Genomic DNA, 26,139 nt, shown 5'->3' with positions numbered 1-26,139 from the left:
AGGACTAGATGTAATATATTATCACTATATTATATTAACCAAATTTAGACAGCTATTTCTTCACGGTAGTTCGTACCGTGACAGCTCTATTCTTGCAATGCCCGCCCGTGTTAAGTTTAGCTCTTAGATGCGTATTCCGACTGAAACTATGAAAATTCTGAACGACTTCACTTAACAGTCGTAGTATCTAATGAATTCCTGAAACAATTAAACAAGCTAATATTCAGTAATTAGATTGAAACGGAAGTATGGCACATGATCATATGTTTCTCCATATCGCACACGTTTAAGTTACTTATTGAAGTACTGTACCATATTTCGGTATAAATTTCGATAAAAAAGATAAGCTACACAAAAACAGTTCTAGTTTGTTATTTTGTAACATAAGAAAAATTAGTTTATATTATAATCAATCGCTCATTTCTATAGTTACTATCAATTTAAAAGGCTATTGCTGTACTAGAATAATAATTTAACTATGATAGATATCAATACTAACCTATTAATGCATGTAAAAATTCTAGAATTAAACGAAATTAAAGCGTACTAATCCATTACGCTAACTATATCAACTCTTACGTAATTTACTAAAATGTTTTCTTATATGTATAATTTTCGGTATTAACAATATAATCGATTTAAGTTGTCAGTTACTAACAATTTAAGGCAACACTTCGGTTAACATACTTCAAGAATACCTCTACATAAATACCCCAAAGTATGAGTATACAGTACAAATCGATTAGAATATTAATTCACGAAATGTCCACTACTATACAAAATTAGTACTTTTGTATATCAGTACATGATATAGATAATTATTTACTGTATATGTCTGAGATCTGATAAACGGACAGGCTCGCATTCATACTAGCGCGTTACGAATTAATCTAGAGGATTTCTTTGCTCCTATTAATACAATTTGAAGGTTACTGGTAACAATATGTTTCATCTGTTTCGTATACTTATATTCTTACGCATTTCCTAACGCGATCAGAGATTACAGTACGCGAGGTATTTGGCTAAACTTATAATTGACTTAATTTAAAGCAAGCTAAATTGTCAATTGAATAAAATTTGGATTACAAATATATTTTTAGACTTAAATTATATAACTTTAGGCCATATTTTGTTGCGGTACGTATAGAATATGATCTGAGCTATGAGCTCTCTTATAAATTAGGTATCTAACTAATTTACTTTCCTTTACTGGATTACGAATTAGTTTTACAATCTATATCCCTACTGATAAGCTATAAAACCGTATAATAACTTTTATAACGTATTTATTCTTGACGATAATCTTTAACATAGTGACAGGAGAGTATAAAGCGTGAATTTTGTGCCAACATGATTAACCATTCAAATGTTTCTAAGATTGTTGCTGTAGTCTCGCAACAAAGAAAACAGCAAGAACTGCAAATATCATGAAAAACTTAGTATTAGATCTTTTCTCCAGAAAGTTAGGTTGTTACGCTTGTACTTTAACTAATACTCTAATAGCTCAATTGAGTAACTTCTCTTATACTTGATTAAACAATGGACATTTTCACTGATGCTAAGCAAAATTTTTAGTCTGCATTCTATTTATTACTACGCAGTATTACTTATAGAATATTACTTTTTATAAATTATTGTTACAAATCTCCTTTGTAACAAGAAGCCGGGTCTTAAACGCTATTTTCACTAGTACTCGTGTTCCCAACTAACTTAGGGACCTATCGTAGTTGAACTAACTCTCAGCTACACAAAAAAGCTACTAATGAGTAATAGGTTTAAATACTTCACTTTATTTTCGCCAGACTTAGTCGTAAAATGTACTAAAGAAAAACGTAAGAATATTCTTAGCAATAATAGTCAAAAGATCCTGCAAATGACTAATTGGAACTGAGCAGCTAAGCTAGCGCTCGGCTTTTTATAGTCACTTATTTCCAACTACTTATTTGGTATATTATGCAAATTTGAATATAGGCAATAGGTCAGTGATTTTTACAGTAGCACATGCAAATTTTTTACTTATAAATTTATAAAGAAACAGGTATTGCCAACACGATATACTAAAATAAAAGTAAAATTTATCACTTGACTGCTGAGGATCATGATATACGTTAAGTAATTTAGATAAATAGTCTAAATTCAACAGATGTACTATTTGCGGCATTTGATATGAGTTTTCATCTATTGATTGGGCGACGAGTTTACCCGATTTTGTTTTACGTAAGTTTTAAACTAAATATAAAAGTACGTTAAACAAGATTTTAGGCTGGAATATTGTTAAGTTGTTTCAGTAATAAAAGTCTAATTGTTATACCCTAGAAAAGGCATTAAGTTATCGGAATTACAGTAGCGGTAGAGTTACTAATAGCAATTAAAGAAATCTAATAGGAAATTACTGTAAGATCGATCTGACTAGAGGAGTAGCTAGAATTAGATAGCTCGAGAATGGAAGATTCGTAACAAGGATGCTACATGCTATCCATTCATATCAGAATAGAATAATGGCTGAAATAAAAATGCTAAATTGTTCAGAAAAGTAATATGGTTCACTCACTGTTTTGTCAAGTTACTGAAACTATTTATGGATAATTTATACGATTCCATTAGCTGAATACTTTAATTAATAAATTATATTTTAAAATAATACAACACTGCTACAATAATAAAAGCATACATGCCTAATCTCTTGCCAATGTAACTGTCTAAAGGTTAGCACTCCCAACATTTATGCCAGTTGATGTCATGGAATTTTACTATTAAACTTTTCATATTTTATACTAAAACTATACTGCTTTATGCCTACATGCCATCTTAGATAAATGTGCGTTTATGAAGTTATGGTATCGATGAGAAGGATCTTTATACGAAAGCAGGAGTACTTGGATCTTAATCATGAGTTTTTAATGTAACGAAATTAAAAGTAATTTTTACATTTTAACTGATGATATATACCGATCAGTTATACTGTTCGGTATTTGTGTTTTATAATGAAATAAACGAAGTTGGAGGATAATCTGATAACAGTGTAATCATTGCAGTTTCTAAAAATTTCACCGTTAGATGCCTCCTCATTATGAAATAATGAAAGTGTTATAAAGGCAATCTTATAATAGTATAGTCATCATAACTCTTAAATAAATCTACTATTGTATGCTTGCTATAATGTAGTAAAATCATTAAGTGCAATAAATTAATCTTACAATAGCATAATCATCATAATTCTTATAGAAACCCAACATTATAAACTTACCGATAATGAAATAAATTTATTAAGAGCAATAGAGTAATCTAGCAGTAATACAATCATTAGAGTTCCGAGAAATTTCTACTACTATGGACTTAGCTACAATGATATACATTTAGCATAATAAAGGTGATTTTATGAAATATACCAATAGTCTTTATAATTCCTAAATAAAATCTATTTTCTCTCTGTGTATTGGATATATTTAGGTAAAGTATCGAAAATTTAAATTTCTTAGTTACTGTAATCTACTGTGCCAAGCGAATATTTTATTTGCATCCTCATATTCCATTTCGATTAATAAGCTATACAGTATTTTGACAATTAAGGCGATCATAATGCCATAATTAATAATTCAAAAACTCTTTTTCTTAAATTTTCTAGTTATAGTCATGTTAAAGAAGTGAATTTTAAAGTTTTATTACTATATGGAATACAGTACAATCGATACATCGCAAGCGGTAAAATTGTTTCATTTTAATTTGTCCCGACATATTAAGGCAAAAGTTCACCACCATATCGTGCTTTTAAGTGTTCTTGAAGTGAAAAAAAAAAATAGCGGCCAATGACATCAGTTTAAGCCTTTTTGTAATAAGGTATTCATTTATTCTTTGTAAAGTGTTCATCTTATGGTAACCGGTAAACGACTATAAGCTGATAAATTATTTAATATTAGCTACATTAAAGTTTATTATGTGGTACTAATTAATAAATCAAACTAACGTACGATCACGATGTAAATAATTGTATGATGTCAATAGAATCTTTAGTTAGAAGTTATAATACTTTTAACAGATACTGCATATAATATTAATTAATTCAAGTTATTTCCTTTACTTTCTGGGGAAAAAAGTAACTATTGCAAATTGTTAAGTTAAGAAAATCCACTGAAAAAGTAGGTTATCTTTCAAACTTTACGGTGAAGTTTTATAGCGAGTAACGTATTCCAAAATTTAAAAGTAGATTTATTTTTTGATAGTTTCATTTTGTATTCATTTCAATTTGTTAGTTTTTCTTATTACTAATTGTCGTTTCATAAAATAAAAGTATTTATTAAATGAATAAATAATGTTAGTAAGACGTTAACAGATATAATAGCCTGTCGCTATTTAGATTAATATTTAAATCAATATTCGCATTTTGAAGTCAATTTTTTTAATAGTACAAATCTACTGTAAAGATAGGAACAAAGCTAGAATTGTCCTATTTTTGCATAATTAATTTTATCTATACGTCACAAAATTTGCTTCATAACAGTATTTATCAACGAAATAGTTGTGAAATAGAATATCAATTTAAACCAGTCTCTAACGTAAATTAATATTGATATTCTAGTTTATTAAAAGCTGTCGATGTTCAAGTAAGAAATGGCTACTTTAGGATGGGTAAAGGAAGCATTTCAAAGTGCAAGGACAGACAATTTAATCAATAGCAGTAACTATTCCATTATTAACAACGTTACGAAAAGCAGGAATAATCTCGCCTATATGCTACCATTTAGTATTTTAACGACCATAGTGAATGGTCTGGTTTGTTATGCAATTCGAAAAAGAGGCTTATTGCGATTGTCAATTTACAGCTTTATTTTCAATATGTGTATTTCTGACATATTAGCGCCAGTTGCTATTACAATTAACAGTTTTATCATAAATGAAATCCAGTTGCAAAATAAATTGTTATATGAAATTAGTTGTAAATTTTTTAATTATGTCCTAACTGTTAGCATGGCTGTATCGATGATATCATTTACAATTATGGCCGTCGATCGATTTTATATTACAGTTTTGCGTAAAAGGCGGAGATTATTATTCAGTAGTAAACGTAGTGTCCGATTGACCATTTTCTGCATCTGGCTCCATGGTATTATTACAAGTATTCCTGTACTACAAATTATGGCAATGGTCTATGAACCCAATCGAGCCTGCGATATTATTTATGTTGGTGACTATTACAATATTCCTTTTTTTACTTTCTTCTTGATCATCAATTATTTCATTCCAGTCCTTATTACTGCTATATTATATATTTTCATCGTGATAAGATTAAAAATAGCTGTCATGGCTAGCCTTCCTTATGGGCGAACCGTTCCACCAGTAATTTATGTCAATAAAAGAAAAGCGATTAATACTATCAAAATGATTGCGACTACGACCGTCTTCTATGTTTTGACCTCTTTCCCATATGTTGTTATTATGTTGATACTTTCAGACGCAAAAGTATCCATGATAGAATTACGACGAAAAGGACCTGTCTATTCTCTACTTATAACTCTTGGTTTCCTAATGTCAGCTTTGTCATGCATTGAAAATGCAATTGTCTGTGTTGTCATGAGCAAAGAACTGCGAAAGACTATCATCAACAGTCTACGAACTCTATTTGGTCGAAAAACCGTCCATTATCGAATACATGTCAAACAGAAATAATCTTATTGATTGCTGTACAGCCATTCCCTTTCTAGCTAGAAATACCAGTTATATAGTTACTCGTCTGGTAATATAGCTACGGTGCCTAGATTAAAATAAATATTACTTTTTAATATTATATGATAGTACATTATTATATTAAGTATAATGAATTGGAAAAATAATTAATCAGTAATGATTATTTCCTTGTTCTAACGTATTCATCGTTCTCTGTATGAATTTTCCTGGCATTATTATGAATACTTGCCTGAAAAATCTGTAAAATATGAAATGAAATTGACCTTTTCGATTTATTCTATATTATCCACTTATTTCTATCTAAAAACCGATTTTTTGAAATTATTTTAACCTTAAGAAATTGATAGAAGGATCATAACTTACATATATACTGTATATGGGACTAGATACCATCTGTCACGTTGGCTGATTAAAGTTATATTGTTTAATGGCTGCATACTCGTATGTGTTAAATTAAATCAATGATTTGAAAAGTATCTAATATGTATTAATATATCTAGTTCAGTCCTTGCGTACAAAAAGATCACGTATTAGAATATTTTAACAGATCAAGTCAAGAATGAGTTAGACAAAGTTTCTTTCAATGAATTATTAGAATTGCTGTAGTTAATGACCACCATTCACTTAGCAAACATTCTTCTTTAGCAGAACTTTTCTATCGAATGAATCGGTTGCAGAGTTACAAATCGAAATTTGAAACGCGGAAAATGATAAAGCTATTGTAGAAATTATACTATGAGTCTACTGTCAGGTTTGTCCTCCCTGACATTGACCTACAGTACGATTCTAAATGCTGACGATCTCCTATCGTCATAAGAAATAACAACACCCCTAGTCTCTTTTGGATATAACTGAACCCGAACTTTATATTTAAAAGTCAGTCAGTTTATAATGAATCGATATACAAACATTAATTATCAGTTTATAGATAATATTATAAACCTATGCCGTTATCTATTAAAAATATGTAAAACATCATAGATCACGATATGCAAATACATTTCCCAGAAAGATCATCTTTTGGAATCTATGTTACGACAGCTACATAGAAGTTACTCTGTAACACCTAGTCAAATAGCATCGATGTAATACCTATATAATACTTATTTTGATAGAATTTCTAATGTCTATGAATATTATAGTAGAAATACTATCCTTCTTACGGACGTTATTATACTGGACGCTTTGAAAATTATGGAATTTGCACTCAATAAACTAAAATAAATAATAAACAGTTGAAAGATGTCGGAGAAGATTTCTTCTTGTTTGTTCCATTAATTATCATTCTATAAATTACAATGAAGAAATTAATGACTGTAGAGGTGGCAACGATCAATCTAAATCTTACTATCGTCATTTATTTATTTATCAACTATCTCTGGCTACTGCTACAGTGATGCTGTTATATAATAATTATGGCGTAGGTTTAATGTAATCCGCTACAACAACTAATTCCAGAGGTGACTAGTTCTATTTCTTATTGATTAATATATTGTCTGGTATAAACTTGATTTAAAGAAAGGAGATTATTCAATAATTAAAATGAAACTTACAAGTCTTTGTTTCTACTCTTTAGCAAAGTTATTAACTCTAATCACAGTGATTAAGTGATTTACTCCATTTGAATGACACTATAATAAAGTGTTTTCAAAATAGTCAAATGAGAAGTGGAGTTTCTTGTAAACTTGACTTTATGACATCAATTGATGATCGTCTTACAACTACCGAGGACTACCTGGCTGCAATCAGATTATCTGAATTATTACAGCCAATTTACGATTACATTATACGAGTAAACAATCAGTTTCAGAATGAATTTTTTATTGTAATCTTAGGCTGATTTGAGGCTGCACTGCAGACTCATATTTCAAGTTAGTGAATTTTGAGGGATGTAAAACCTTTTCACTATAAGTTACTTCAATTGCATTCTCAAACATTCATAAAGTTTTGTATACAACATTAGATATTCATACTGTATTTGTTGCTTGTTCTTATATAGTAAAGTCAAGATAAAGATTGAATAATTATTTTGGTAGTACGACAACTACTAAAATTAGCCTAAGATAAGAATTATTATAAAATCGCACGAAACTAAGTCAAGTTGTAGGTTGGATTATAAAATTGGGCTAGTATCTATTCTTAGATATGATGACAGGTAGGCAATGTAGCCTTTAACAGCGATGAAGATGCACCTTGTATGTAAATTGCATAGATCATTGAAGGTAGGTAGTCCTTGGTGTTGTTAAATAAGCCAAATTGAATGTAAATAAAGCTAGGTTTTACGAGAAATAAATGGCTCGTGTTTGAATATTTTGAAGACGCTTTATTACATATACCAAAGTCGTAATTTCAATGTCGGGATAGATCAACTTGCTAATAGCCAACTAATACCTTTCCGTTAAGACAAATCAACATCTTTTCGTGAAAAATTTGCCCTCATTAAGTAAAAATTTGATTATAATTGTAGCGTGTGTTAGTGTGTGTTATAGGTAGAGTTTTACTAATATAAAACCCTGCAGTCTAAGTTATGTGTAATACTATTAGCTTTTACTGAGTACTATCAATGAATATATGACAGTATTGGTCTTGGTTATCAAGGTCTATTTAAAAATTTACCGTTGTAACTTAACCTAAGTCTGATATAGTAGCTGGAGATCTGTTGTAGACTATAAAACTATGGTAGAAATTTAGTTTTTCTTTTGATTTTCAATCCTAGCTTACTCTTGTTACAAATTGTTCAAAGCAACCTGAAATACTACAATAGAATTTTAACATTGGAATGGCAGTTCTGATTAGTAGCAACTCACAAGGTAAATTTACCTAGATAGCTGAATTATTTTATTTGTTAGAATACAAGGTCGTTGTCACGATAGTAAAATACTGTGAAAGATAATCAAGTGTTAATTTTCAAAAACACTACTTCATGTTTGATTTAATAAAAAATTTATAGTAGAGGGCGTAGTAAATTAAGCTCTGATTATATTTGGATTATACCTAAATTTGAACGTGTTAGGATTAAAAATAGTCTGTCTATAGTACTTGAATTATTCATAAGTGCTAGCACCGATTGCTATGTGAAATTACTAAGTATAGCTTGTAGTATCAAATATGGAGATTTAATCCAAAATTATATTAAGTTGTAATAGTAATTCGTGTGATAGAAATGTTGTAATTAACAGGCCTAGACTGGATTTCAAAGAGGTCATAAATGATACATTTTGGATGCGTTGGCATCCATTATTAGAAAATTTACTAAAATTGTAGCTCTGCATGCGGTCGAAGTTATCATAATATTGAAAATCTATTTAAGACTGCGCCTATGATGAATAAAGCGCTTTTATAGATTTCTCGAAGTTCTTCGTGTATTACATTGACTACTATAGTTGGCTTGGGATCGCCAAAGGAAGCGTAGTTCCTTTATAGTAAATTGCCTAGTAACTGTACTCTAGATTGGTTCTAGTCTTTATTACGACGTAGCAGTATAGTAATAGTAGTGATAGAAGAGAAAGTGTCTCTTCTCATTGTGTTACTGGACTTAGAGAAATTTTAGTCCGTAATATGTCTATATATTTAGGATAAATATCACAGTTGTTGCAGACTGTACTGTAAAGTAGAACTTGTCAACGTTGTGGGCACGATAATTATAATTAACGTCATTCCTCTGATTGCTGTATAATATTGCAATAATTCTATGATTTTTGCAAGAGTCTACTAAATAATGGCTGCTGTACTAGTCATTAGTGCTCATTTTCTATGAGGAAGGTAAAAAGAGTAAATAAGGGAATTATAGTGTTCGGTAGTTAATAATATGCTTTTTGTTATGCTGCTATAGAGCTAAAATACTATCTATAGTAATTAGTGCTAGAGTTGATAAACTATTGAACTCGCCTTTATTGACATTGCTCTCCCTTTCTGAATACAGAACAAGAAAAATCACAGTTAGAAGCAGAACTATTGTTCGCCTTAGTTTTTGGGTGGCTTGAGACAACTTATTTTCCAGCTGTACCTACGAAACTATCCAAGATTTTGATAGCTAGAAAAAATAGTCAATCTATTTAATAATTAGAACTCCAACATATTGTATCTCATATCATATCAAAATTTGGTCATTACTTTACATTAAATTGAAGAATTCAGGTCTTATTCAAGCATTAATTTTATATAAAATTGATACGATAACAGTACATTTACCATTTAATATGAAGAAGAAATGATCCTCGACTTCCTGTAATAAGTACAAAATAGTTAAACTCATAATAAAGAATTAAAACTTTAGACCTATGTCCAAGAACGGAACGGTTATCATATATTAAAATAAAGTTTTAATGTATGCAATCTCATCTACAAACTACAAAAAAACAAATATGTTCATTCCGATTATGATTTCTATGTCAAATGAATAAGTGAATAAATTGGGCATTAATAAGGGTATCAATTTGTAAATATTTCTGTATATTAATTGCTAATATCCTCGATACCTAACGGAAAGTTAAATGAACCCATCGTTTCCAATTTAATTTAATAATATTAATACATTATACAGTACTGTATTATAGTGAGGCATTGACTATGCATAGTGTTATGAGCTAGGGTATAGCTAATCTTGCTATTTCGACAATTTATAATCATTTAGTTGATGATTCAAGAAATATACAATTACTTTCAAGGTACTCGTTGCTTTTCTATTTCCAATCTGTAGATATCATTTATCGATTACCCGGGTATATATTACAATGGATTTATTTTTCTTATGTATCTCATCTACTATAGTTTATTCTATGGTAAAGTACAGTACACCACTCCTGTAGCCCCAATAGCCCTGTGAATAAAGTTATTATCAATATGAGTTATCGAAGCTGTGTTTTTATAAATGTTTAATTTAGCTGTAGATATGGTTATCGTTGGATAGATACTTCTACATTAGTTCATTGGCACGTACTCTAATAATATTCGCAGGATAGATCGACAGAGGAATAATATCCAACGGTGTTTATTCTTACGATAAATTTTCTATTTATAGTTACTGAACATATTCATGTGCCATTACTTATAGTTTAGAATGAGTCTTTATTGTGGATTGGATGTTCGTAATTTATTTAGTTTCAATTTACTACTGAAAGTATTATAAACACAAAAATCTGCCTTCCTTCACAAACTATTTCTGATTTACCGCGTATACTTTATATAGCTTACTTTGATTTCGAAATTCACGATATCATTAACTTTCATATGTGCAAATTTAGTGATAGACAGAAAGTTTATTCATTTCTCGTCACTAAAACAAGAAGCAGCAATAATACGAATAACATTCGCTCCATAAGTGAAGTAATATTATTATTAATATGATTGCTTTTCCTAAAAATATTCTTAGCCATCATTAGTATGGAAATAAATAGGAAATTAATCTATTTCGGTTATAGAATCTGTATAGATAATACGAGAAATAGTATTAGGTACGGCTAAATTGCTATAGGAGGACATTTTCAATTTCGATATTTCCTGGCACAGTATTAAAATAGACGAAATGGGGAGAATTATTTATCGCCAGTCGTCATAGATATATCTGGTTAATTTCTATTAGTTGACAGCATTTTCATCATCTCAAGTTGGTACTTAGGTATATATGGTATGGTATGAAAACTAGTCTTTGCTACCCTGGTACTCTTCAGAAATAAATTCTAAATGTTTTATTCTATGATTTTCATATCGAGCAATTCAGAGATGATATTCTTAATTTTGGCATGAATTAATTGCTCTAATATCTCTGAAGTTCTAAAGTATTTTAGACTGATTCAAAGTAAATGTTATTTTTGTATTATGATTAATTAAACTTAATCCTCTTTATTTATTCTAGACAGTATTGATTGACCGCGCCTCTACACCTTGGTGGTTTATGAACGTTTTTTTCATTCTATTTCGCTTATTAGTAGATTTCAGACGTCATTTCCTTCTATTTGATGCAATTATTGCTTAAGAAAGAAAAAATTATTTTGAAATGATTATAATTTAGTTTCCTGAGGAATATACAGTAGATTACTATAGAATGTTTAATTTTATCACCAAATTGTGATTGCTAGAAAAATAGTGATGCCAACCAATTATGTAAAATAGTCCCCTAAATTAAGAGATAATAGCAATAGCTATCAAAGTAGTTAATACTTATCGTATTTTGATATAACAAATCAAGAAATATCGTGAGATCATTGAAAATACATTAATAAATAAGGATACTGTGATGTTTCGGAAGATTGTGGATTCGTCATGATCACAGTAAATTACCAGAGTTAATTTAGTAGAGGAATAGAGTTTATTGGAATTAGTGCAAAGGAAAAACCGTATGAGATTACAGCGTGTATTACGACGTGACTAGTCGAATAGCTATAGTAATGTAGCATAGGTAAAGCGTGCAAGCTTACCGTGTAACTAGCAGAACTAACTAACGAGATAGGTGAAAGAAGATAGCTTTTATATTGTATGAAGCACAGCAGGAGGAAATCATAAATGACTAATAAGAATATGTTACTTCTATGTTAAGACAGGGCTACGATATAATTCAGCTAGATTCAAAGCGATTTCCACAGAGTATTTTGTTAAATATAAATTATACATATTTAGAGTTATGCTACAATCTAGTGGAAATTGACTTTTACTAAAAATAGACTATACCGTATTTAGAAGTAAACACTACAGATACTTTCAGAATTAGTCGACATTGAATACCAATCCTTGGTTATTTGTATAAGAGAATTAAATTAAATTTATTCTTTAAACTGATATTTTCTCTCCGTAAGAGGAATTAAACTGCGATAGCAATGAGAGTAATAGTGAAATGAAACGATATAGATCAGCTAATAGGCCGACATCCATGTTTGTAGTAGCTGATCCTCTTTACTGATTTAATTGAGGATTATAAAGTTAGATAGGAATTGAAGCAGTGATGCTATCTTTGCTCTTAAAGTGTGATGTATTCATTCTTTGGACTAATTCTATTATCGATATTTTGCGGTTAACACATGCAAAGAATAGTTTTATCCACCTTTGTGGGCAAGTATCTTTTTAATGACATTTATATTGCTAGAGAATGGATAACAGTAGCATACAATGCCAGTATTAAATCCAATGAACGATTTTAATCCTGACTGACATAGGCGTACCGGAACTTGATCATCTCTAATGAAAAAGTCTTTAGGGCTATCGATTCTTTGATTTATGGTATAGTACCGTAGTATTATAATGCTCCACCATCTACAACTGTTAGGTTATTTTAATCTATTTATTTCTATATGCCCGTATATTGTGCTGTACATGATGAAATTATTCCAATTGGACACTAGCTTATCTTACTCCTTTGATGATGATTTATACCACATTACAGCTTATCGATTTAAAATGGAAGATATGTCACGTAGTAGGGCTAAAATGAGATTAACATTTAGGCTAGTATGGTAGTAACCGATAATCTACTAAAAAGTAATTAAGCTTTTCAAACTGCTTAAAAAGATTTTAATCTAAAATTTGTTTACTAACTCAGTTTCTGGTCGCTAGGAAAACAACTATTGAGCGCATTTTGTTCTTTAAGATTGAGGAATAAGTGCAAATATGCTTATTATCTTTTCTCTCATGTTTATAGACATAGTTATCTAGCGTTTTGTTTATTAATTACAGATATCATATTAGCGCAATTGAAAATAGTTCAGCTTATTCTATAGATAATCTACAACAATGTCAATAAAGAGAGTTTTCTTCGCATACTATCTTTTGGCAATGTATATATAACATGTACATACAAAGTTAAGGAGGTTTTTACTCTATCACAGTTCTAATACAAATGCATGATAGTTTATTATATAATCTCTGGAACAATAATTTTAATGCAGCTGGAAAAATCTTAAAAATATTTTAAAAAGAACTTTATTGTTAATTATCCACTAATATGATAATATTAACGTTCGGCTCGGTTTGCATATTAGTTTTTATTAATTTATCGTATAATTTGATTTATGCCTTTTCCTGTATGAGGTAAATGAAATTGTCAATATGGAATACGTAGTATGTCTTCAATATTTTGGTAGCTTCTACTTAAGAGCTAGAGTAGTTTTTTTATCACAGCTTATGATAGAGTTTACAACTACCGTTCTTTGATAAATACGACATAATGCAGCTTTCAAGTAGTAGATACCTTTGTTAAAGTTATTTTCATTATCGGTTTCATTTTGCTTTCCAGTCGTTCAAAATCATTTTCATCATTCTGGAAGTGACGTTGTCTAATTATAGTCGATAACTATTGATCCATTCTTAAAAGTGTTACGTAGTGATTTATTTATTATCTATAACTATATATCAATATATATATTCTATATAACGTATATAAGCCTTGATATTTAGTCAATACCGTACAGATTTATTCGACAATAGAAATGATGAAGAAAATTCCTATTGTTATTGGTATAATGGCAGTATTTATTTCCCGACAGTCATTTGTATTGGATGCCATTAAATATTTTTTAGCAAATCCTGAAATGACTAGTTAAAGATCAGCTGGAGGAGTTGCCCCTTGAGAATATCGTCAGATGAAGTAAAACCTTATGGATGATACTCGTAACTGTATTGAATGGACTACCATGAAAGCTGGTAATAATCAAGCATGGTTCAATGGTACATGTAATACAGCTAATAGCAATTACACTGCTGGCATTCGAAGTAGTTTACCAGCAACTTTAACTATCGGCATATTTGGAATTATTGCAAATGGATTTATCTGCTATACTGTGATCAAAAAAAAGCTTTTGCATTTATCCATCTATAGCCTAATATGCAATATGTGCATATCAGATGGTATATCGTTATTATCCATCATTTTAAATACAATTTTATCAACATTAAGAACATTTTACAATGTTCGTGATCGGCAAGGCTTAGCACCATATGAAATTGGTTGTAAATTATCCTACTTTATTTTAAGCTCGGGATTTACAGTATCGACTGTGTCTTTAGCCATTATTTCAGTCGATCGCTATCATATCATTGTAGGGAGTATTGGCCAAAATTCTATCTTAAATACCAAGCGTAAGATTCGATCGGCTATTATTTGCGTTTGGATATATTCATTTGCTACTAATTGCCCTATAATACGATTTATGTATATCCCAATAGATGCACCATCAACGTGTGATATCTACTTATACGGCTATAATGAGAATACCTTGTATTACCTGGTCGTTTCCGTATTAAATTATTTTATACCGTTGACAATTATGATCATAATGTATGGCAGGATTGCTAGACATCTTAAGAAAACTATAACACCACTTAATAGCATTCATTCTATTTCGAATTCTTCCTCTTATAGTATTTCTCTTCCAGGTACTAGCATCGCTTCTGCTTCATCATTCCAAATTAATCGAAAACGTCGTGTTGCCATTATTAAAATGATTGCAATTGCTACCACTGTTTATATGCTAACATCATTTCCTTATGTCTTGATTATCTTAACCTCCGCTTTTACTCAAATGACGATCCTCCAATTGCGGAATTCTGGTAATCCGGCTGCATCTGCTCTTATTACAGTTGGCTTCATTTCGACCAGTATTGCATGTATCGAGAACCCTATCGTCTATCTAATCTATAACAAGGTTCTACGCAGTGCATTACCTCAATGTTGCCAACCTAGTCAAACTCGTCGTGTATCTCAAGTTCATGCTGTTCGAAGCAGCACTAAACATCAATTCATTTTTCGATAGTGAATTTTATTCTTGTACATTGTTATTACTAATATTACAATGCAATTATAATTATTACTGCACATCCTATTGCAGCAGCTTTATTTCTATCTATCGATGGCTAAAGTTTTTAAATTTAATGCAATGAATCTTTGAATCTAGCTCTCTCTATATATATACGGTATACGTATACAAAGGATATTGATACTCGTGATTCTATCATTTAACTCCTGGTTTCTGTTTGAAATTCGATTTATAGAAATGGTATAGTATTGTGTGCAAATTTCCAGCTATATATATATTATATTATTTATATTATTACAGCTCATATTTAAACATGAACTAAAGGCCGCTGACTATAATTTAACTCTTCATGTTGTTAAATAAATTTAATAAATGGCCGATATCAACCTGAGCAAACATTTTCTTATTGCCACAAAAGAATACGGTATTCTATTTGGAAATGGTACTTATTTACATTAATATCGGCGTAACGTATACGCTTGATTTTCGCATTTTCCTTTTCACACTATTCCATGAATAGGTTGCAATTGTTGTAGGCTTGTTGAAGCAACGCATTGATTGTCTGTTATTATTTGCATGACTTAAATTACTAAATTTTACTTCTTTTAAAAAATAAAATGGACTTTAATCATGAAATCAGATTCTGTTTTATTGTATGTTCGTTCAAATCCATAGTCTATCGAATTAATCAAGTAATCATTATAGGTAATAAGAACAATAGTGCTTATCATGAGATTACTAAATTACTTTCCGGGTTAGAATGTAGAATTTCATGATAGTTTTTTACTATTGTCATAAATATATGCACATGTACAACATTATTTTCGTATTATAGCACCTTATCCTTATTTTGATAAATTTAGGCAAGGCTGACAATCAAAATTTTACCATTACGAAACATGGCGATAGGGAATTTGTGGTACCATCCATAAGCAATTTATAAATTGTGGTGTTGATAATGATTTTCCTGCCATTGTTTATAAAAATAAATTTTTCCAAGTCTGCAGGATAATCTCTCCTAGACCGATCCGTACTGAATCTAAGGTTGAATAGCTGAATATCTATCATGTGAATTACGACCAGGCTTCAAACTATATACTGGGTAAGCTAAATAGCATCGATAATCTACGTATATAATGGCTGAAATATTTAAAATTTGTAGTGTTTCTTGTGTGGAGTATAACTATAGCTTTTTCTCTCTACGTACATAAACGAATGTGTAAACAGTGTTAAATGTGAACGCTGACATTCATTTATAAAAAGCTCATCATCAGTATTTTTCGAATTACACTTTCTAGGTATTACTTAATGCCACAAACTGAGTATTTCTATAAAATAATTTAGATATAAACTTAGATATTTTTTCTAATCTGCACGAGTATTTAGTTTATATTCTAGTTTTATACTTCTACCTTAAAATACATAGTAGATGTGATAGATTAATCACTACTCACGCACAAAAAATATAGCTATTTTCGAAGCCAATCGTGTTCAGATTAGCCTATCTCATATAGTATCATCTAACTTAGTAAACTTATGCACATTTCTGATGCATTCTCAAATAATAACTGTTGCTATATAAAATGCTGCATATAATTATATATGTCCGATTTATCGCTATGGCGTCAATAAATACCATACAAAATATTTATTCTTATCTCTAAGAAATTGCTGTAGAATCACCTATATTTTTAAGGATTTCGTCCAATCTATAGTTATTATCAGTTTTATTATATTCCTATGGAATAGAGAATAGTAAAATGTTATTGATACTTAATTCTCAGAAAATGCTCTTTATATATAAACATAAATCTACAAATAATAATTAATAGTATAAATTTTACTGTGATATAGCAGTATATGTTTTACTCAAAGTTTAATGCAAGTTCAAACATTTCCCTTAAATCTTTATGTCACCTTGACTTATTTTTTTATTAAATCTATTTTTGTTCATTTATAGTAATACTTCACTTTTCATGTAGTGAGCTAATTGGCTATATGAATTTGTTTTGTATTTAATTGAGAAGTAAGCCCCAAAAATCGATTGCCAGAGGAAACTGTTTGAAAAGATTATCCTGCTGATTTTGTATTCATTAAAAGAATTTGCAAATCTGGGTATAATATTGGAAAACCAAAGATTTTTTGATATACGCGATCACTTTTAATGTAAAAATATTAGAGTTGCAAGAATCATTTGGTTCGAGATAGTTCGCTGACCCATGCTCTAGGTATTAAATCCAAAATTTAAGTTGCAACAAACTGTAACCAAGAGTCCAAGATCTAGAAACGAGGATATATCCTGCATATTAGATACAAGACGGTTTGTGATATGTTCTTGTAGTTGAATTTAAAATGACCTAATTATTTAGATATACAAGATATGCGGCTCTAAAGTTGTACGCAAAAGGTTGTAATCATTTAAGATTGATTATACTGTAATTAATATCATTAGGTATATTATATAGCTAACATAGCAGCTTTCGGCTTTGATATCCGAAACAATAGTGTTAGCTAATATTAGTAGATTTTATTGGCTAATTAATGTTACTGCAGTGATTTTCGATAATCATGCGTGTGAGAACATACAAAGAAATTGTTATATCCTCTATAAGGTATGCAGATTATGACTAATATGAAACAGAGACTATTAGCAAAAGCTTTTCCTCTACTTAATAGTTGTGATAATGGTGACATTTGTTTCAGACTAAAACGATATTATCACGGAGAAATCATCTTTCAAGCTATAGCCATGCCAAAATCATACAGGACACTGTAATTTGGGAAACCCTAGTGACAAACTATAAAAATGAAGACAGTAATTTATTTTTATCCAAAATGATTCTTTTCTTGGCTTTAAATATCTCCAACATATGATATACGGTAGTTGCCAATAAATTATAATACTAATAATGTGCAACACCAACATTTTGTAAATTGAGACTTGACGACCCACAATCAGTTAATGGTATCTTTTCCGCATAAAGTGCTAATTCTTTCATATTACAAAGTCAAGATGACTTTGCTGACACAATTCTTAGCCAACTGCGATTAGTTAATGATAGGTATATTTTACAGCAGCGATTGATACTATAAAAATTACAAAATCTACATCATTAAAATACCAATAGCTGAATCAATTGAATCATTTAGATCAGACATAGAATTGAAGAATACTAGCATGGTAGAAAATTTATAAACGAAATAACAACTGAAAACTTTACTGGGCAATAATCGTTAATAGAGGATATACAGCAGAACACAAGTCGGTGCTCGCAGGTACATAAAATTAAACATTACTACAGCTATAGCACACGATAGTGTAAAAATCGGTCAATTACTACGTGCTATTTACTACAAGCCTTTGGCACGCCATCTTAAATTAAACAGTGACCGTAGACAGTAATACTGATGTGAGCATACTATCATTGCTAATTCAGGTTGTAAACGCTATCGCAAGGATTTTTATTTACATAACAGAGAAAATATATCATTTACAGTTAATTTAAGTTGAAATCGAACGATTTAAACATTTTCCTGAAACTCTGCGCACTCTGTGTAGCCTCTTCAACAGAAATTTCACAATCCTTCCAGTTAACACGGTCGGGCATATTTAGCAAACTTTCACTCGCTAAAATTTGCCTACGTTTCACAAAATTGTTAACAAGGTATAGTATTAGAATGAAGCTATTATTTAATAATTTACCATCTACAGGAGTTTATGCAATCAAGATATAGACTTCGTATACCTTCCAAACTGTAAGGGAAATTTTCCACGAATGCGATGCAATAACATTTCACCGTCGTCAAACTCTACAAGGAAGAACGGTGACCCTTCTGATAATATCTTCATAAGTATAAAAATATTACAATCACTCAGAGCATACTTTAACCGTAAGCATTTGTTAAAAAATTAGTGTAGTTAACTTCTTAACAGAAAAATGATCTATAGAAAACGAGACAGTAATATCACCGTTAAGCAGAATTATGACATACGTACATTTTAGATGGCACACTTATGATTTATCTTAGGTTTTTAATCGTTCTCTAATACTGATAGCATCTTACTTATTAATAAATAACAAATTTTCAAGAGTACCAAGTAGTAAGTTAATCTTACTTTTGTTAAATCGATATTACTGGGGAGTAACTGGAACGTTAACGAATTTGTTTCGCCTAATTCTTGGAATAGCTCTTTCGCTATATTTGTAGTACCGCTAGGTATAGGTACAACCTGGAATATAGTCGCATTATAAGTATCGAAATATGATTATCTAGAGCGATTTTATATCTTGTATATGCAAAACTTTACTTACTTGCAATTGTAAGTGTTGACTACGAAAATTTCTTTCAAAGATAACGCACTCTTTCCCTAAACTTTTGAAGAATTTTCTTAATGAATCTTTATACGTAATTTTGTATAGGAAAATCGGTAGATTATATTTAATCGACTTTAATGGCAGCATGTACTATATTCAGTTTATGCAGCTAATAAGTCATAAAGCAATTTAGCTATCGTGTCTATTAAAGACAGCCAATGCGAAATTTAAAAGGATATTTTTTAATTTCGGTTGTTGCTTGCTGTAAGAAAGGCAATGTTATACGTTAGTGAATTTTAAAGATATTATAGTTTTCAGTGATATCACGAATAAAAGAACCTCTGTAAGATGTAGTGATGAAGGAAAGTGACCAATAGGTATTATTAGGACATGTTCAGAAGTTAGTCCACCTTTAGCTAAAGCTACATAAGACTGGGGAAAAAATTTGAAGATTTACTTTATCCAGTATAGAAATAATCGTAAGCCAAGAAAACCCTTCCAACTCACGTCTATTCCAACGCTTATTACTAAATGTTTCTCAACTTCAGCATTACCAAGACAAAACCAGCAAGGGCCACGAGAAACAGCTACGAACAGGGATATAGAAAGGAGTTATAAACTAAAATGAGACTTGAAGATATAGCGACGACAGTGATTAAGAATCAGAAAGTTTAGTATAATTGTGCTAACGTTGTCTTGGATTCCGTTCTCCTTTATGATGTTTATGGCCTCCAAAATGTCCTTGCAATTAGAAAGCATACAACTGTCGTTATTGATCAACTATTATTAATATGCTGTAGACGAATAATAATTCTATACAAATAAAAGCATAATACATAAAGTATTAATTTATACAATTCCTTTCGTGTATATTTATAACTTGCTTCCAAGTAGCTATTACTCGTGACATAAATGATGGTAAGTGTAGGTGACTTTATATAATTATCGGATGTAAACTACTAACCTGGGTTTTCGTTGTCATAACGCCTCCTTTTCTGCTGGTAAGGACGCTGATTTTGGGCGTTTCCCATATCATAAAAATATCCGCCTGAAGGCTGTGCTGACTGGTCTGCATTATGACTTTGTTCTTTTTCCAAACTGCTGTATGGAAAGTTAGTGACACTTGGAGGAATTACAGTCAACTTTTCCCGAGGTATGTGTGGAATAGGCACAATGTTGAAGGCATACAGGTACTATTATTTACGACATTAGTAGCTATGGTAAGTGTCCAATATTGATAGACATTGCGTATAATCATATGTGGTATAACTAATCGAGCTCTACAAAAGCCTGTACCTTTAACTTTTCTTCATTACCAACCGGTGCTAGCCCTAAGAAACGCGTGACATGTTGAGTTTTTCCGTATGTGCCTTTATCGTTCCTAGGCAACAACATATTTAAACATTTTTCTAGTAAATATTATTTTCAATTAATCTATAAATTAATGCAAGTATAAATAAGTGTAAAATAATTTAAACTAAAAGCCAATTAGTCAAAACATTTCCATACCTGTATGGTAGACGCTCGAAAAACAAACCTTCCGTACCAGAAAAATGATATCTAGGCTTCAATATTGACGCTAAGTGTGAAACCAAACTAGAACCAGAATCTTTATTATAATTTTCCTACGCAGAGAAAGTTATATAATTATTTTTGATATCTAAAAGATTAATGTTCCAAATACTATCATTGCCACACACTATCCAGTATTGTATTAGCCTTACTAAAATCTGTAGAAGATAGTATTGAAATGCGTACGTACCGGTGGTTGGACAAAATTGCATATTCCCTTTGGCCAGGGTGAAGTTAAAAGAACATCTACACCTTGAAAGTTGGAGTCATTGGCTTTTTTTGCAAAATAGTTGATGTCATCTCCGACGAAATGATGTTTCTAATTGATTAAGATAGTTTAGTAGAGATGATAGGTAATGGTAGACGGTACTATTGCATAAGCACATTCACCTGAACATTTGAGGGTTGCAAATTACTACCATCCTGTCCGCTCATATAAGCAATAGAGAGACCAGAAAGGGTAGTGAAGATGCCTCTCTTTCCTAGTAAGATTTCAATCAATTTTATAAATGAATATCCTTAATGATAGATAAAAGTTGTGCCGAAGGGAGTCCTCAATAAAAATGATCAAAAGGTAGGTCAGTCTATATATCTAGTGTACCTAGGACAGTTACATTTGGACATATTTCACCACCTTCTATCTCTTGATCCCGGTAGTGCACAGTTTCATCATCAGTATTTGGACCAAGGATATAAGTTGGGATAGGAACTGGTGAATTATAATAAGAAGCAAGCCGAGTTTCAATTTTTGGTAAGTGCTGTATATCAAAATATATTACGCAATGTGCAAATAGGCATTATTGTAATAAATTACAACGATGATGGAAGATGGTATAAGTTAAACTACGTTGTAAATTTGCACCGCCGTAGGCAGGAATAAATTAATGATAGTAAATATCCAACCTTCTAGCTGACCATCGATGTATTTTTGTAATTCCTCATGATGATGATTTTCACTGGAAAAAAATGATCCAACACATACCAGCATCTAAGAAATGGTAGAAAGTGAAGATTATGACGAATATTGCAAAGGTAATAAAATCTTTGTACAATCTGTATTGATGATCAGTAAATGATCATGATGAATTTGGTTAGTAACCATTTGCATTAATAAGTACGATATCGTCCTTGTGTGAAGATACTCCGATATATCATATAAAGCATATAAAGCATAAAGGATTTACTGTATAAGCATATATAAGCAGTATGAAGCATATGATACTAATCATGTAGAGAAACATTCTTACCTCAAAATTGCCGGCTTTTTTTTGTACAGAACGAACTCGTTCAAATAGTTGCGTTAGTCTTCCTTTAATATCACCACAAGCTAAACTACAGCACATGCAGTCAAAGTAGGTTTCGTTAATTCAATGAAGCAGACTTTTAGTTTAGTATTGTAACAATGCAATTATAATTTGCGTTTACGCGTAATACTACAAATATGGGGTGTAATTATTAATGTAAAGTATGTAGACTGTGTTGGGTTAGGTCATCATCGTTGCAAAGCGTACCGTTCTAGTTCTTCTCTAGCCATTGTCAATAATAGAGTTGCCGACAGACCCATAGTACTTAAAGTGCTAGAAGTTTTGCATTTAACGGTGCAATAACGATTGGCGTTTCTACATACCAATTTGGGATAGTACGCGTATAAGGGAGTTGGTAAGGTAAACTGCGTTGTACTGTACTAGCTACGTTATCATTGCTAGGTGTCCAGTTGCGGTAAGCGCAGCCATTCTCTAGCCATTGTCGAAATTGAAGACAATCAGTGAATTAGCTATCATTAGCATTTAAAGCATCCTGTAGGCACAGACATGTGTATTGGAAGGAGCTCTTGCTATGTGTATAATATAATTATCGCTTGCATTTAGGTACGCTGATTGGGATGATAAGTGTGGATGGATGGATGTAAATTGGGTTGTATTAGCTACGTTGTCAAGGTTGTCGACTTTCATTGACGATGATAGTGTAGTTTTATTCTCGAACCATTGCTCATAGTGAAATGAAAGATAGGTACCATAGCATTTAAAGCATGCTTAGCTATAGAAAATAACTATTATAAAATAGTTGTTCATGCAATACCCTATTTCAAATACTTTGATCATTTAGCTGACTGATCGACATGATGTGGTTCATGACGTTTGCAGCTAGCAGGTAGATGATGATGATGATCGTCACGAAATGATACTGTAGTTCAGTATGGAGAGATTGATCGTGTTCAATTTATCGGTCATTTCCCCACATATAAAATAAACCATAAGATGTGATACTAGTATGCAATCACCCAGTAGTCCATGCCATTGAAATTATTCTCATTACAATCACTTACATTTTGCAAGCCATAATTATGTCGATCCACTTTTCAGTTTGGATGAGGCTGTCGATTTGTAGAATGTTGATTGTTGTAAAAGCTAATCAATGAAAAGAGTATGAGATCCATTAATAATGCAACCTATTACTGAGATAGAAATGCAACACTTTTTATCCGGACCTATTGGGAAAAAAAGTCAAAGTGGACGATGAATTTCTTCCATTCCAGTTCTGCTTTCTGCAGCAGCTAGAGAACAAGATTGCTCAAGTCCTTCACGTACAGTACAGCTGGTATAGCACCGAGTAGCGAATTAGCCTGTCGTACTGTTGTGTATCATACAGTAGAGTACGATAGGACAGGACGTCTTGTTTGTACTGCGCAGTCGCAAGTTACAGTGTACAGTGTACAGTACAATCCTGTTTTTTTCTGACTACTGTACTGTACGGCAAGCGTATCGCGTGCATGGGGTAAGGTTGTAATAGATCCAATTACGCATGCGCCAGAGAACCCTTGCAAATTTCAGCGTGCTATTGGGCCACCCCTCGCCTTTTTAAGGCTCTCACATGCTTACGTTCCTTCCTTTCAGCAATTCATCATCATGGCGGAACAGGTAGGTCTCGTTCTAGCAAGACAGTGTTTACTTTTACTCGATAGAAGTGATGAAAATTGCCTTCTCTCTCTATTTCCTAGCTTGAAGGAATGATTTATGATGTACTTTTTACTATTTTAAGTGTTTGAGCTAGTGTAATGACTTTGCTATCGTGGAATTCACAATGAGAACGACATGCATTAGTCGATACTGGATGACAAGTAGATTGACTGTAGGCAATTTTTACACCATGTGCATTAAACCTTTAGACGTGTATCTGCCTTACTTGGAAAGCTTCCACTTTGTATTATCATCTTCTATTTCTGTATATTAATGGGTTAAAGAAATTCAATATTCGCTTATTACAGCGATCTTCTTGTCCAGTGATGACGATCGACATTCCTTGTAGATAATGATATGGGTAAAGTAGTTGCTCGATCAAAACGGCTTGAATCCTAGCCTCCTTGCTGGCTAGAAGAGAAAGTACATGACTGACCAAATAGGGTCTCTTGCAATCATTCCTTTTCAGTTTAGCTGTGGTTTATTGCTTATAGATGTATCAAGGAGGATGCTATAATCCACTATGCCTGATAGAATTGGACTTGATACATAGGAAAAGATTGAAATGTCGATCATACAGGCTACTACGTACCCAGCGTGATGCTATAGAGTAGATACGAATTCCAATACCATTTGGAAAGACATGCTACATTCTAGATATTGTGTAGTGATTAGCTTTATGGACAATATTACAAACTTAGTACAGATGAAATGCTATAATTGCTTACTGTCTAGCATATAGAAATGAGGTATACAGCAGTTTCTAATTCACTGACTAAAATAACCAAAATATGTGTGTATAATTGTCATGATAGTATGTGACTTTGCGTCCATCGGTACTGATTCCACAATAAGTTGAATCATCTTATAATTCTGTAGATTGAGAAAGCCTATCAGAAACAACCGACTATCTTTCAAAATAAAAAGAATGTGCTTGCTACAAAAAGAAAAGATCGCCGCTACGTTCGTAATATCGGCTTAGGCTTTAAAACTCCAAGAGAGGTAAGATCGCGCTCGATTTCACGGTTGAAACTTTGTTGTGGATGTTTGTGACTTCCTTTTAAGGTTGCAACTGTATCAATGGGGTGTAAACTATTTACTACTACTTTTCGGTTATAAAACAAACTACTTGGACGTATGACTTGCTCATCCTGTTGAATAAAATAATTGCGGCACTAAAAGTCTTTGCAATTATCTTTATTTAGGCTACGGAAGGAACATACATTGATAAGAAATGTCCTTTTACTGGTAATGTTAGCATTCGTGGTCGTATCCTGACCGGTGTAGTTGCTAAAATGAAGATGAGGAGGACGATTGTCATTCGACGGGATTATCTTCACTACATCAAAAAGTATAATCGATATGAGAAACGTCATAAGAACTTGGCTGTACATTTATCTCCTTGTTTCCCGTAAGTCATTCTTACTTGTTGTTGCATACGTATGTGGTTGTCGGCTAAAATATTCTATTAGCTTGTTAAACTTGCGGCTAATGCAATATATGTTCAACATGTGATGCTCTGGCTGTCGCTGAGTAGTAAGGACTAACTGAATTGCTTATTGGTCTTGATAATAGGGATGTGCAACTTGGCGATACTGTAACTGTTGGTCAATGCAGACCGTTAAGTAAGACTGTGCGTTTTAATGTTCTGAAAGTAACGAAACAACAATCTGGCAAGAAGCAATTTCAAAAGTTTTAAGAGACTGTAGCTCATGTTATTTCTGTATACAATGTAAACTTTTGACCAATAAAAAAAATTTCGGTTCTATTCCATTTTTTATTTGTGACATTTCAGTTACAGGGGTTAAATCAATCCATTACAATGATTGAGGTAATTCATTGAAGCTGCTACTTAGTATGGCTGAATGG

General features: G+C 31.5%; 4 protein-coding genes across 4 annotated transcripts; 3 read left to right on the top strand and 1 right to left on the bottom strand.

The window, feature by feature from the left end:
• Window positions 1-4,608: 4,608 nt before the first annotated feature.
• Window positions 4,609-5,664, top strand: TRIADDRAFT_59453 (uncharacterized protein; the record flags this gene model as incomplete). The annotated part of the gene is made up of 1 exon (XM_002115549.1): window positions 4,609-5,664. One exon carries the CDS (start codon window positions 4,609-4,611, stop codon window positions 5,662-5,664), a length of 1,056 nt encoding a protein of 351 aa, XP_002115585.1.
• An 8,603-nt stretch (window positions 5,665-14,267) lies between these two features.
• On the top strand, window positions 14,268-15,422 carry TRIADDRAFT_59452 (uncharacterized protein; the record flags this gene model as incomplete). The annotated part of the gene is made up of 1 exon (XM_002115548.1): window positions 14,268-15,422. One exon carries the CDS (start codon window positions 14,268-14,270, stop codon window positions 15,420-15,422), a length of 1,155 nt encoding a protein of 384 aa, XP_002115584.1.
• A 3,500-nt stretch (window positions 15,423-18,922) lies between these two features.
• TRIADDRAFT_50726 (uncharacterized protein) lies at window positions 18,923-22,656 on the bottom strand (the record flags this gene model as incomplete). Its single annotated transcript, XM_002115443.1, has 15 exons — window positions 18,923-19,064; window positions 19,172-19,269; window positions 19,543-19,656; window positions 19,739-19,873; window positions 20,081-20,173; window positions 20,249-20,328; window positions 20,432-20,452; window positions 20,706-20,934; window positions 21,038-21,122; window positions 21,251-21,366; window positions 21,504-21,632; window positions 21,704-21,795; window positions 21,915-22,022; window positions 22,217-22,301; window positions 22,561-22,656. The coding sequence occupies 15 exons, from the start codon at window positions 22,654-22,656 to the stop codon at window positions 18,923-18,925; spliced, it is 1,623 nt and encodes a 540-aa protein (XP_002115479.1).
• A 1,545-nt stretch (window positions 22,657-24,201) lies between these two features.
• TRIADDRAFT_38115 (expressed hypothetical protein) lies at window positions 24,202-26,036 on the top strand. Its single transcript, XM_002115547.1, has 4 exons — window positions 24,202-24,231; window positions 25,150-25,272; window positions 25,476-25,681; window positions 25,846-26,036. Exons 1-4 carry the CDS (start codon window positions 24,220-24,222, stop codon window positions 25,967-25,969), a joined length of 465 nt encoding a protein of 154 aa, XP_002115583.1. The 5' UTR covers window positions 24,202-24,219; the 3' UTR covers window positions 25,970-26,036.
• Window positions 26,037-26,139: the final 103 nt, after the last annotated feature.

This window comes from Trichoplax adhaerens, genomic scaffold (genome assembly GCF_000150275.1).
Source record: "Trichoplax adhaerens TRIADscaffold_11 genomic scaffold, whole genome shotgun sequence".
In the NCBI taxonomy this organism is placed as follows: domain Eukaryota; kingdom Metazoa; phylum Placozoa; class Uniplacotomia; order Trichoplacea; family Trichoplacidae; genus Trichoplax; species Trichoplax adhaerens.
The sequence above is the reverse complement of the archived record's forward strand: the minus strand, read 5'-3'. Positions and strand labels throughout refer to the sequence as shown.